This window comes from Medicago sativa, chromosome 5 (genome assembly GCF_051527215.1).
Source record: "Medicago sativa cultivar Bolivia chromosome 5, Bolivia_mono, whole genome shotgun sequence".
Classification (NCBI taxonomy): domain Eukaryota; kingdom Viridiplantae; phylum Streptophyta; class Magnoliopsida; order Fabales; family Fabaceae; genus Medicago; species Medicago sativa.
In genome coordinates this window covers 73,850,677-73,865,005 of record NC_140753.1, presented here as the reverse complement: position 1 = coordinate 73,865,005, position 14,329 = coordinate 73,850,677, and the positions used below count along the sequence as shown (strand labels likewise).

The following is a 14,329-nucleotide window of genomic DNA, read 5'->3' as shown; positions in this document are numbered from 1 at the left end:
AATTATAAGAATTTATTCTGTCATAGTAAATTGTCATTGTTTGATCATTGTTATAGAATACCACTAGCAATTGATATTATTGTTTAAAGACTTGATATTGATGATGCACTAGGTATTTTAGTGAGTTCTTTTGCTACTCTTGTTCTCTCTAAACTAATATAGTTTATGTATCTGCTAATTTGAGTTAAATTCTTTAACTCTTAAAATTCTAATTTAGGATTTAAAGAAGAACATTGATATTGTTCTTGGATCAAGACCTTAGATAAGGATGGTGAAACTCACATTCTCTCACAAATTCAGTACCTAATGTGAGAATCAAGTTTGACAAGTGAGTATACACCAAATTCCATAGGTCACGTGTGATCATAAAGCTAAAATATCATATATATTAGAGGTGTTGTTTAAGATGACAAATTTTATTTGTCATATTTCCTTTGCTTAAACTATGGTGCTTTTGAAGCAATACAGAGAAAAACAAGCTCTCATTGGAGAGTGAGTATTCTATTAAGATTATTAGGCAAAGGAAATATTATGAGCACATTATGTAGATATTTAATCTTGCTGGGACACTATAATTTCGACTATCAAGCAACTTGTTCGAAAATTCAGCATTTAGTATTCTATTTGCACAATTAAGTTTATAACTATTAAAGTTAGAAATGATCCTTTGAAAGATCAATTCATAAAGTGTGCAAATAAAGAAAAGCTGAAGCAAGAGAAAATAAAATAGTGTTCATTCAGAAAATACCTCAAAAGATAATGGCAAATGAAGAATGATAATCTTGACTGACTTATGTCCAATGATGTTGAAAGATATGTCAATTAAGAATGGACAAAGTAGATAAAGATTTCTTTATTCATTTTTAAACCAATTTTAGATTGTCGTTACTAGTATATTTTTGTATTTAAAAGACAATTTGGTGAATCATTATTTGAATTAATTTTTGTTTTAATTTCTCTTTGAAGAAATCAAGATATTTTGAGTTTTATTTTCAAATGATGATTCAATGTGTATTTTAAGTTCAATTATTAGAGTCAATTTAGTTATGACTTGTGACATTCTATATTGTTTAAGGTTTCGAATACTATTAGTTTTTCGTCCCACAAATTAAGAAAAATTTGAGACATAAATTGTTAATTTTCTTGAGGATATTGAGTTTGGGGGAGAGATATTGTAATAAGAACAAAATTGAATGAGGAAGAATTAGTTCTAAACTAATTCATATAGTTACTATTATTATAGTATATTTGGATCCTCATCAGGACATTATTGTTCTTCCTCTCAATCAAGTTAAGAAATTAATTCATATAGTTCAAACTCAACACCCTCAAGAACTAGGGCTTCTAGTGTCATAAAGAATTGACTTGAAAGAGAAATTATATTTAGTGTAATTGAAAGACTCTATTAGGACAGTCATGACACTAGTTTGCTTGTTATAGTTTTGAAGCTACATAAAATGGATGTCAATACATTGTTTCTCAATGGTGACATTAATGATACAATATGGTGCAACTTAAGAAAATTTTTATGTCAATAGATACAAGATGTTTTGCAAAGTCATGAAATCCACTTATGAGTTAAGAAATTTGTCTCTTTATTGTTACTACATATTCTCATAAAGCAATTATCTCATTTGGTTTTGAGATAATATTATGGAGAATTGTGGATTTAGCAAATTCAGTGGGAGTAAGTCTATATTCATAGTTTAATATGTCAATTTTATTTTATTTAGTTAACGATGATATATGTTTGTTATGTGAAACCAAGGAAATCTCTAACAAAAGTTATTGATGAAAGATCCTAGGGACACCTCTTTTGTATTAGGCATTTCAATACTTAGAGATTCTTCTCAAGGTATTATTCGGATATCACAAAAGAGTTATATCAATAAAGTTGAAAATAAAATGACATAATTTTTGGATGACCTCTATCACCGAGAGAGACTTTTCAGTCTCAAATATTGCCCATTAGAAAATTTATGAATTCAAAAATTTAAGTATTTTCCTGCACTTTGCCTATAGGATTTTTATGTATGATTTTATTATACACATTTAGAAATAGCGTATATAATAAGATTGTTTGACATATATTTGAGCTATTCAAAGTTTGAATTGTTGAAAAAGCAACCATAAGGATTATTAAAGAGAACAAGAGAGCTTATGCTCACACAAGAGATCTGACAAATTGGAGATCATTTATGTGTCAGACTCTGATTTTTTGGATGTAAGTAGATAATACACATCCTAACTCAATAAATGACTGTAAGTATTTATGTCACTTGGTTGCATATAGTAAAAGGTAATGAAAGACCACTTAAGATATATAGTGACATAATTTAGTCATATAGTTATTCAACAACATTAATAAAGTTTATTGTCTTATACATTATTGTTGTTGAATGATAGAACAGGTAGAGACAAACTTTATGCTAGCTATACCACTAATCAAAGACATGACACCTAAGGTCTTTCATATGATTGTTGTCATTAAGGATGTCTTAGATTAGTGGGAGTCTCTTTTATTTTATGTTCTATACTTTGTTTTAGTATCGATACAAACTTTATGTTATGATTTTCTGCAGAAATAAAGTTCATAAGGTTATTTTGTTATAACCATTCTATATCATTTTGTGCAAATATTGAATTTGTAAACTTCAGTTTGATCTCACTAAAGTTTTTAGTTGGATCAGTTGGAAATAGACATGATTTAGAGATCACATTACATGAAATTTCCATGCCACTCATCCATATCGATCTATGTCATCAATTGCATTGATATGGTGGTCGTCGGGGTTCCGTCACGTTATACGTCAGTGACGATAGCCGCGGTGGTCCCATTATTAATGTATGAGGTGGACCAGATTGTAAGGTTGAAATCTAAAGATAAGTAACATTCGGATATGCGCCTAAAGAATTCTGATATAATTATTAAGATATGTAGCCCAAGCGGGAGATTGTTGGAATATTTTATTATTTTATTATATTCCAATATGATTATGTGGGCAAATATCGTAATAATAATTATATTAGCTATTTATCAATTGTGAGCCTTAATTGATTAGTGATCAAATTAAGTAATAAGGATATTAAGTTTCTATTTTGGATAATTAATTATTTAATTAGATGATATGGACTCAACATGAGTGGATGTCCGGATGGCCCATTAACGGAATAATGGGAAACCCTAATGGCCATCTAATATAAAAGAGGCTATGGTCCCCAATACACCGTACACGGCAAAACTCTCTCTTCTCCCCCATCTGAAGAGAACTTGAGACATAAAGGTACCGGTTGAGGAAGAACCAAATTAGCCGCCGCTAACGTTGTTGTTTATTTTAGATCACCTCTCTTTGTTTATCTTTGATGTTGAAGGGGCTGTCTTCATCCAGGTATTCCTAATACCCTAATTCTTAATATCCTTGATAAATCAAACATGTCGTAAATCCGATCATGATCATGTTCAATGTTATTTTGTTTGCTTCCGCTTTTGATTCATAATTGTTGAACATGTTTTATACCTAAATTTCCAACATTTGTCTCACTTGCTAAGTTGCTACTCACATTTACAGATATAATAATACTCCCTTCATTCATTTAATTATAAATTTTAATTGCAAATTTCATATATATTAATAAAATTTAATAGCGTGTCTATTTTGCGTACATGTCAAAATCGAGTTTCCTCCAAAAATTAATTTTGAGACTATATTATATATCTTCCTGAATTAATTTATCTTATTGCAACAGAATAAATTGAGAAGAGTCGACGATATATATATGATCTCCTACGGTAGGGGACCTATTGCCCTCTCCTACCATAGACGCCGCCTAAATATTGCCCTCTCCTACCGTAGACGCCGCCTAAACATATAGTTAAACAATCATATCATATCATATATTTTAGATCTACGATCCTTTATGAAATACAAAACATAAGTTTTATTTCTATATTTTTTAATGTATAAGTTTTATACATCAAAAAATATAGATCATTATTTCAATATGATCATATAAAAAGCAACATTTGATAATTTAATAACGAAAAATAAGTGCAAAGGCGATGAGGTTCCTCAAGTGCTCCAATGGTTTCTCCAACACAATAGCTGCAAAATTGTTAGAAACCGAACCATTGTTAGCAGAAAGGGTGAGGCGGTATTTTGTCACATCGTCCACGGTATCAACTACACCATTGATGACTTTCTCAAAAATCAGGTGTGTCTTGTTATTTTGCTTGTTGTACTCAGTAACTGCAAAATTACCAGTATTGATCACATGTGGATCATTGATGTCGACGCGGCTAGAATTACCTAATGCTTGATTTGTGGCCAATGAGGCAAATAAAATAAAGAGGATAAGAACAATGGATTGAAATCTCATGGTATTTGTATTGTGATTGATATCTTTTTAAGATTCTCAAATTGTGTTGGTTTGAGTAAGCCATAGTAAGTGAAGTTTTTTTTTTTTGAGGGAAGTAAGTGAAGTTGTTATATAATACAACACCGCCGGCCAAATCCTAAAATTCTTCGGTTTCTTCTCTTCGTATTTCCAAAAAAACCTTATCAAAATAGACTTAATTACTTGACCAAAAAAAAGACTTAATTAAGTTTTCTTTCTTGTTCAATTCCAAGTCAATCTTCTTCAATTTACACTAATTAATAATGGCCACTTATTGCATTCACTTCACCCATCCGATAACAATTTCTATTCTCCAAAATCCACCCTCAACTTCCAAATACAATTCAAATTAAGCTATGTAGGCCTTGGTTTCCTCACCAAATTGTCCAACCTGCAATTTATATCAGAATGTGAAGAAAAAAGAAGAACTTCGGATCATATAGAATAGAAAGTGGTTTGGTGTGCACCAAATCTTTTTTAAAAAAAAAATCTAAGCACCCTTGCATGTATTAGGAGAAAAAGAAAATATGGGGTCCAAAACAATCCATATGAAACCAAGTGTTGTATATTATAAGCAAAATATTACTTTTTAGATTATTGAATAAATGATGTATAATTACATTATATGATAGATACATAAATTATTCAATGAATTTAAAAAATGATTATTTGCTTAAAATAATAACAGGAGAGTGTATATACATTATAAAATTGAATTGAAATGACATGATCTTGCCTCCTTAAGGATTGACGCCGAATTAAGTTGGCATGCGCCGATTAGTGGAGGGCATACCAAATGCCTACTGATCCCTGCAATATAAGCTGATGTGGCGATGACGTGTACCGAAACCAAATAATTTCAAAAAATAAATAAATAAATAATTTAAGGGTTTTAGATTGTTAAAAAATAAATAATAAACCACATAGTTCAGCGTCGTCGTCCACAATATTTAATTAGTCATATGTGTTCAAAAAAAAAATATTTAATTAACATTTGTGACATTTCACATTTTGGTTTAGTGTTTTGCTTTGAGTTTTTAGTTGTGGTGCCGTTTTCATGTTGAGAGTGTTTAGAACCGCAAGAAGTGTCACTACTTGTCATGCTCATACAACTTTCCTGCTGTACTGAAAGTGGATTATCCCTTTTTTGTAAAATATATATTGCTCACATAACCATTTATTTAAAGATTGCCTCATAACATGCACATTCACATTGGCAATCAACATTGGAATAAAAAAATCCATACTCTTAAAATTTTGAGAAAATATATCATATTTCATTTAGGAAAGAGAAAGGCTATAATAAGAAAACTAAGGAGAAAACTTTTCGAGTTGGTGACTTAATTTGATTATGATCATACATACATACATACATACATACATACATACATACATACATATATATATATAGTCAGGATCCGTTGACACCTGGTGTCAACGAATTCGTTGACACCAAATCTCAACCGTCTATTTTATTTGATCAAAGGCTCCTAATAATTTCTAAACTAGCTCATTCTTCCTCTTGTGCATACGATTATCGCACCTCTTGATTTTTTTCCTGTACGTATAGAATTTGCAGCAATCCACATATGTGATTATTATTTTATCATGCTTATGCTTCCAATTATTTGTCTCTGCGGTTGAATGAAAATATCATAAGCTTCTAATTATATGCCAAAGGCTGGTTCCTGGATTCATGATAGCGATTCTAAAACCAAAGTTCATATACAAATTGAAAATTAAACCAAAAAGCCCCAAATTAAAATTAGGGTTTATAATCCATATATGTTTAGATTTCTATTTTATGAAGATTCGCAATTTGCAATTTCTTTAGGCTGACTCCCTTCTCTAATTGCAATCGTTTTCATTACCTTTCTCTCCGGTTGCAATCCATACGTTGAATTAACTAAGTAGGAATAGAGACGCAGACAAGAAATCATACAAATTGGTGTTTTCAAGTACAGTTTTCAATGATTTAATAAAATAATTGTATGTAATTGGGGAAAGGATACACACCATATAGAAACATGTGAGCCTTTGATTAAATAAAATAGACGGTTGAGATTTGGTGTCAACGAATCCGTTGACACCACTTACTCATATATATATATATATATATCTTTATCTTTATATATATAAATGTTAGACAGTCCTGAAAGTTGCCCTAATTAACCCTAATCCCGCCTTTTTTGCTGGAAATTTTTATGAAAAAAATGGATTTGCAAGGAATCGAATCAGGTACCTTATCCCATCACTTCATAACTTTTACCACTTAGCCACAACCATGTTTGTTGAAAAATTGTTGCTTCTCAAATAGATATGTAAGGTTTTTTTTAAGCCACTAACACATTGACGGTTCTTTAGCAGTTACTTTTTTTTATTATTGGTAGTTCCTTTATTTTATTTTTCCAGTTACTACATAGCAGTTTCTTTTTCTTATTTTTTTTCCTTTTGTCACCGAATAACAACTTCTTTTCATTGTTCTTTTTTTTCCTTTCTGTCACCCCATATCAGTTTCGTATTATTTTCTTGGTGCAAACTTTTGTATATTATTTTCTTTTGATTACAATGTTCTCTATGATTTATCATTTTAATTGTGTTGATATCCACCTTTGATTACTTCCGCTGAGCGTTAGTTATATGAAACTCTACAAAACCCGTGCGATGCACGGGTAAGAGTCTAGTATATCATTAACATTACTAAAGTAGTACAGGGGTGCAAGTTAGCCCTAATTAGCCCCTTTGCAAACTCCATCAATTTAAACTGCAATCTTTGGCGCGGCAAAACCCTAGATTTTGTGTTTTTGGTTGCGTTTTACTTCTTTGCCCTTCCATTTTGTCAACCATTTTGTACTACCAAATTTCAAAGCACAGGTTTGCTTCACGTGAGAGAGAAAATTGAGCAATCACAGCACAAGGTCGGTTTGACAAAGAATAGAAACATCAGATTCTTCTTCCTCTTCTCTCAATCCAATTTCATTTTTCTCTTCACAAGTCCAAACTCTCTCTCCCTCTCTCCCATACGCAACTTCTTCTTCTTCTTCCTCTTCTCTCAATCCATTTTCAATTTCCTCCTCACAAACCTAAACTCTCTCTCCCTGCTTCAATTTCCAATTTCAGCTCACAAGTCAGTGGTTACCATGATTATCATTGAATATTAATATGTCATTTTGTTTCTTTGTAAGCTGTTTTTGAATTTATGGGTTTTTGTTTTGATTTTGGTGATTTTGTAGGGTGCACAAAATGTGTTCGATAAAATGCTACTGTGAATTCTCATCAACATTAGCATCACCACCAGGTTTGATGTTGCTCTTTTTTTGATTCGATAATTTTGAATATTTGTTTTTGTATAGAAAATGAGAGTTTCCATTGACGCAGTCAGAGATGTCGAAGATTCGAAGGAGACGTGGAGGTTTGATGTGCGTATTCTTGATGTGTGGAGTGGTCAACAACAAGGTAACGAACATTTGATAATCGAATTTTATTGTTATAGTTTCACTGTTATAGTTTGTTTTTTACATGATTTATTTATAGTGATAAGAATAAAATTTTGTTTCATATTGTTATATGGTTTTTCAAAATATAACAAAAAAAAAAACGAAATTTGTAACAAATCAACTTGAATGAAATCGTGTTGAACAGGAAAAACAATTTTGTGTTTATTGTAGTGAAAATTCTGTGTAATTTGGTGTTGTAGTGAAAAAGCAATTTTTTTACAAAATATGGTTGAAAAAAATAAAAGGAAGAAGGAACAAATAAATTCATCAAGGTAGCTCCATACTAATAAGAAATTTTTTTATGTCAAAAATCCAAGAAAACTAGCAACATGAATGAGAATTTATGATAGAACTTATGCATACTAACCAATAAATTAGCAACATGAATGACTGTTTAATCTGTGTCAACCATAACACATCACCAAACAATCACTACATTCTCTCTCCACTCATTTTCTCTGTTCAATCAGGGGAGAAGAGAAACGGCACCGGCACCAGATGATGCAAAATCTCTTTGGAGATCAATCGGAAGGGAAGAAGAACTCGAACCCAAACATGAATCCAATCCTCAACTCAATTATGGAAGATCATCATTCAAAACAATTCTCAGCCAAATTTCATTATCAACATATTCTCAATATTATTTCGATGCCCTATCTATATTATATTAATTCGTTTATTTATATATTTGGAAGATCGTATTTGAAATTTGTTAACGAATTTTCGGTATTGCAGGATGAATGAATGGGAGGGGTAGGGCAAGAAGGTGAAAGAAGAAGTAGAGAGTGAAGGCGAGAGGGAGGTTGGTGACCAGAGACGAGAAGAAGAGAGTGAAGGTAGGGAGGATACAGATAGTTATGCCAAAGATGATCATAATCAGCGTGTTGTTACCAGCAAGCGTAGGGATGTCGTTGAAAGTGGATCTGATGATGATCAGGAAGGTGATGCAGCTGCTAGAAGAAGCTTAAGGTAGTTAACCACATTGTTGTGTTTTGGACTTTGGTAGTGTTTGTTTATTTGTTAGTCAATTTTTTTACTACTAATGGATGAAATATTTTGTTGGGTATGAGGATTGGATTCTTAAAAAAAAAATCCACGCTTCATAGGACTCATTTTGTATTATATTCGTTTTGGTTTAATTTGAATGTTTTAGTTTCATAATATCAGTGTTATTTGAACTTAATTAAATTTCAGTTTCAATATTCACTAACGTTGTTATTAAGGCGAATTTGTAAGGAACTGTGTTGTTAAAGGTAAATTTGTAAAGAAAAAATGTCTGAACAAAATTGATAATTACTTTTAGGGTTATAGTATACAAGTATAGATTATTTGGAATTCTTTAGTCTATGTCTGATGAGAATTTTATTGCTTTTAAGGATTGTGGTTTTTAATATAGTAGGGTGTTGTTATTTGAACATGTATGTAATATGTTTGGTCTGGTTTGAGTAGTTTCTGAGTTCAGTTTCAATTTGTTAGGGTGATATGAGGGTTATGGCCAGGGATCTTACCAGAACTCGCCATCAAGTTGAAATGTTTTACAAGCTTAAATCGCAACTTCAGGGTGTTGCTTTGAGAATTCAAGTTTGTTTTGCATGGCATGTTGTGTTTTCTTTGTCTGTAGCTCAACTTTGAAAATTTCTTCATGTTTATTGTGCTCCTAGGATTTTAGAAGATAAGCTGATGAATTGTGTATAGTGTTGTACTACTGTGATGCATACATATTGTGTAGCACTGACACTTCTGATCGAAGTTTGGATGCCTTTCCTTATAGCTATATGTTAATCGGTGATAGGAACTTGCTAAGCTAATTGGGATTCCTGTACTGAAGGCTAAAGGAGAAGCTGAAGCACTCTGTGCCCAATTAAATAGTGAAGGTCATGTAGATGCATGCATCACACCTGACAGTGATGCATTCCTCTTTGGGGCGAAATGCATTATAAAATATTTCTCTCCCAATTCAAAAGTAAGTGACCATCTTCATTGTATTTTCTTTATATTTCATTTCATCCTTCAACCATTATAACATAACCTTCGATTTATTTATTTGAATTCAGCGCTAGCATCCATTTTTGCTTAGTTTACAGGTTTTTACATCATATGACTTTTATTAAATGGTAGTATACTCAATGGTATCATGAGCTCATGAATCTTATTTCAATTATAGGCTGACTACCTGAGTTGAGTTTTCTGGTTATATATGTATAGGAACTCTTTTTCCTCATCAGTCATATTCAGAAAATAATTCCTTATTCAATCTTCCATGATAGTTTGTCTTTTCCAAAAACTCATGTAACCTAGCAATGTCAGACATTCATCGCTTCATGTGATTGTTGGACACGCTAAAATGCTACATCTTGCCATTGACAAATAACATGCAAAAAGAGGGGAATTTAAATAATTATATGCTAATGATAGATTCTTAATAGTAGCTTATATCATGGTGCAGGAAGTTGAAAAAATTAAGAAGATTCCTTAAGCAGCCGTAAATGCTAACGAGAGAAAGGAGTCTTTGATAGTTAAATTTCACCAATCATTGTGCCACTACTTTGAACTGCAATGTATTGTTATGCAAAATCAGTTTTTACAAGTTAACCAATATATGATTGTTGGATACGCCCAAGATCAAGTACTATATCAGTAAGGTATGTGTTTTAGAGATAGCTATTTTGGTTTGTAATGCTTGAACTTTGATTTTGCTATTAATGGTCATAGCATGTTGGGCTGGTTTTGTGTTTCTATCTCTGGAATGAAAACCATATAATATAATGTATTGGTGTTAAAGAAAGTTTTCTCATCTGTGAGTTGATTGGTTATGATATTTGTTGGTTCTAATAGATAACATTACTACTATTCATGATTTTGTCGGTTAAGGAAAGAAAATTGAATTGGACTAAACCTAGCACTAGCTCACTATTTCTGAATAGAAACTAACTTTACAAATAACTGAATTTTACTTTTTCAAATTGAACTAATTCTTTAGAACTGGACTGTACCAAATTGTTATTACTAACTTATTTTTTATCGGTTTAAAAAACCAAAGATCAAATCCATTCGTATATTAGAACTGCTAAAAAAAACCAAACTGAACCACATTGAAAAGAACCAAACAATGAGTGATAGTTTATGACCTATATCAAATTCCAACTTCGTTGGGTGTGATTTTGACAGGTTCGATTGTATCGGAGCAGCTCAATTTGGTTCTGAATGTGTAGGGCTAATTAGGATATGGATTGGCAAATATATTTAAATGCATTAGTGTCTCAGATGTTTTTCCCATGCTCTGGTGATGGAACTTACATGTTGTTATGTGTATTATTGTGCAGACATTTTTTTTCCTGTTGTGATGTTTTGGGTGCAATGAAGGATTCCTCTCACTGTCTTTTAGTTGCAATTAAATGCTAGAGTAGGAGATTGGAAAGAATTTTATCTAAGTTAGTCTGTTCCTGTTTGATGTGTGGGGGATATTAGCTGGTGCTTTCAATAAATGAATGTAGGCATTTGTTTTGTAGCTACTTAGTTTTTCTAAGCAAGCTGATTTGATAAAAGAATTCTGCAGAATAAATGTGTTGGTTTAGCAGAAATGTTGGTTTAGCAGAAATGTTGGTTTACATTTTATCATTATTTTGATTGGTTTAGCATTTTCTATTAGTTAGTCTAAAGATTTGGAATTTTTTCGGTTATGTGTTTTCAATCATACAAATGTGGGAGTAATAACAGTGTGATAGACACCTTATGGAAGAGAAGATAGTTCTTTAACTGGTGTCGTGGTTATTTATGATTCTGTCACCCAAATTTATTAACTATTTGAAAGTAATTGAGTTTCTGGCCTATGTATTTGAAAGATAGTTTTTCGCTATGATTATTGTTCTTGATCTGCAAAAAAAAAATCTGAAATCATTTAGAACTTCATTTTTCAGTTTTTTGAGGAGTACGAATTGCCCAAACAAGATGATCAAAAAAGCACTCTGGAAAGTATGTTGATAGCACAGTACATACTAGAGTTGTTGACGTAGATGTGTAATCTTATCTTTGATTTTGATAATTTGGTAATTTACATGGTTTAATATATTTTTGATCTATTATGTATATAGTGTGTATTTTATTTCATTGGCTTTGACAGATTCAAGTTGGGATGTGCTTATTGTATCACCAATTCCTCAATTTAATTTGATTCAGTTATATTGTTTTTTTTTTTTGAGAGATTCAGTTATATTGTTGTGATATCATAAAGTTAGCACATGAAATTTTTTGAAGCAACACATTCCTCAATTGCAGAGTTCATTTGGTTTTAAAGTCTGTGAGTAGTGTGCATGTAATATTACTTCTGAAATGTAATTATTGGATTATTTGTATGTCTCTTTTGTGGTTTTGCTTTTTATCTTCTCTCATGGTGGGAAGAAAGGATTGTATTATATTCCTTTTATTTGGACTATCTTCCTTTTGAGGAAAGAAAATAACATACATATTATACAATACAATGAATTGTTGAACCATACAGTATGCAAATTTAATGGACATGTTATTTCAGTTTTTGTAAAAACAAAAAAAAAACACTTGCTTATTTTCTTCTTGAGATTTAGTTTATTTGCTTTGACAATAAGCATAGCCTCTCACAACATACAATAATTATTAATCCAAGAAGTTAAGTAACCGTAGCCTCAAACAGATTTCAAAGGTTATTAACAACAGCAAAAGTTGATTATAGTGTGCTTTATGTCGTTTTTATTGAATGTCTTTTAGTTAAACCAAATTTCACACGTTCCTTTTATGTGTTTCTCATCAATGACCCGTGCGAGAGCACGGGTCGGCGATCTAGTATATATGAAAAGTTTGATAAGGTCTTCAAATTAAGAAGGAACGTTCAAAGTAGAAAATGTGTTTTCTAAGTAACCACACCCTAGTGAGGTCAATTTCCATGCGCAAAACCCTAGTTTAGCTTTCAATTCCTTTGCAGTCAAAGGCTTGTCTCCTTTGTTGAAAACCACACGCCCATGCAAGTTAAACTTACATTCTGCCAAATCCAATCCTCTCACTCATTCATCTTGAGTGATTTTAATGCACAGGGCATCTCTCTTAATGGTTGGAGTCGATAAAGGGGTCGAAAAAGCTGCAGAAGACTTCGTCAGTGCAATAAATCCCTTTGGCTTTCGTGTGTATCTTATTATCTGATATAAAATGATATTGGGTTAATTATGTTTCTAGTCCCTATAAAATAGCGACCTTGTAAGTTTAGTCCCTACTTAATTTTAATAGCATTTTTAGTCCCTATAAAAAAAATTTACTTATAATTTTAGTCCCTGCTAAAACAAAGTTTGATTAATTATCCTTAAACTTTTAAATTTTTGAACGATTTTTTTGAGACAAGATTAGAACACTATGAAAGGTTCGTTTACTAAAATTTAGAATTTTCTGACATGAAATGAATTAAATATGAATTTTTTAAAACGACAAAAGTTAAAGATAAAAAGTAATAATATCTGGATGTAGAAATCAAATTTTGCAATAATTTTTTGCGGACAAACTTTTAGTAATGTTCTAAACATGTCTGCAAAAAATTGTTCAAAAATTTAAGAGTTTAAGCATAAATTAAACAAATTTGAATTGAGTAGGGACTAATACTCAGTGCAGAAAAACAAAATTAGGGACTAAAAATGCTATTAAAATTAAGTAGGGACTAAACTTACAAGGTCGCTATTTTATAGGGACTAGAAACATAATTAACCCAATGATATTTTATCTCCTCTCTAAGGTCATGAGGAAAACTTTTTAGCAGCTTCTAATAAATTAATAAAAAAATTCTCAGATGATCAAATTGTGTTGAAGAATTTTAACAAAAAAGTTCATGAGAAAATACTTTTTCAATTTCTACCATATTAAAAAAAATACGAGACTAATTAAATATTTGATACCTAATTGATGTTTCTCAACTTTTTTTTATTTAAATATTTAATACCTAATTGATTTCTTTTTAAAGATCTGATAGCTAATTGTTTTTCAAATGAACAAATAACTATATACATCAATGAGATGGATAGGGTTGAGTTGAATTGGTGGGGGAAACTTCTAGTTCGTAACTAAGATGAAAATGAACATTAGACATAAATTTTAGGGTTAATTATGTTTCTAGTCCCTATAAAATAGCGACCTTGTAAGTTTAGTCCCTACTTAATTTTAATAACATTTTTAGTCCCTAATTTTGTTTTTCTGCACTGAGTATTAGTCCCTACTCAATTCAAATTTGTTTAATTTATGCTTAAACTCTTAAATTTTTGAACAATTTTTTGCAGACATGTTTAGAACATTACTAAAAGTTCGTCCGCAAAAAATTATTGCAAAATTTGATTTCTACATCCAGATTTTATTACTTTTTATCTTTAACTTTTGTCGTTTTAAAAAATTCATATTTAATTCATTTCATGTCAGAAAATTCTAAATTT

The 14,329-nt window shown here is 31.0% G+C and overlaps 2 protein-coding genes across 6 annotated transcripts; one reads left to right on the top strand and one right to left on the bottom strand.

Moving 5' to 3' along the window:
* Positions 1–4,001: 4,001 nt before the first annotated feature.
* Positions 4,002–4,435, bottom strand: LOC146924878 (cysteine proteinase inhibitor 5-like). The gene has a single exon (XM_085710970.1). The coding sequence runs from the start codon at positions 4,375–4,377 to the stop codon at positions 4,033–4,035; it is 345 nt and encodes a 114-aa protein (XP_085567096.1). The 5' UTR covers positions 4,378–4,435; the 3' UTR covers positions 4,002–4,032.
* A 2,751-nt stretch (positions 4,436–7,186) lies between these two features.
* LOC146924877 (flap endonuclease GEN-like 1) lies at positions 7,187–12,244 on the top strand. Of its 5 annotated transcripts, XM_085709819.1 has the most exons (8): positions 7,229–7,522; positions 7,629–7,693; positions 7,774–7,851; positions 8,363–8,861; positions 9,369–9,473; positions 9,685–9,855; positions 10,339–10,534; positions 11,810–12,244. In XM_085709819.1, the coding sequence occupies exons 5-7, from the start codon at positions 9,375–9,377 to the stop codon at positions 10,366–10,368; spliced, it is 300 nt and encodes a 99-aa protein (XP_085565945.1). In that variant the 5' UTR covers positions 7,229–7,522; positions 7,629–7,693; positions 7,774–7,851; positions 8,363–8,861; positions 9,369–9,374; the 3' UTR covers positions 10,369–10,534; positions 11,810–12,244. The 5 variants fall into 5 exon arrangements, 1 of the variants encoding a protein (XP_085565945.1); XR_015010299.1 differs by lacking the exons at positions 9,369–9,473; positions 11,810–12,244 and adding an exon at positions 11,216–11,748 and having other exon boundaries at positions 7,187–7,522; XR_015010297.1 differs by lacking the exon at positions 9,369–9,473 and having other exon boundaries at positions 7,188–7,522.
* The last annotated feature ends 2,085 nt before the right edge of the window (positions 12,245–14,329 follow it).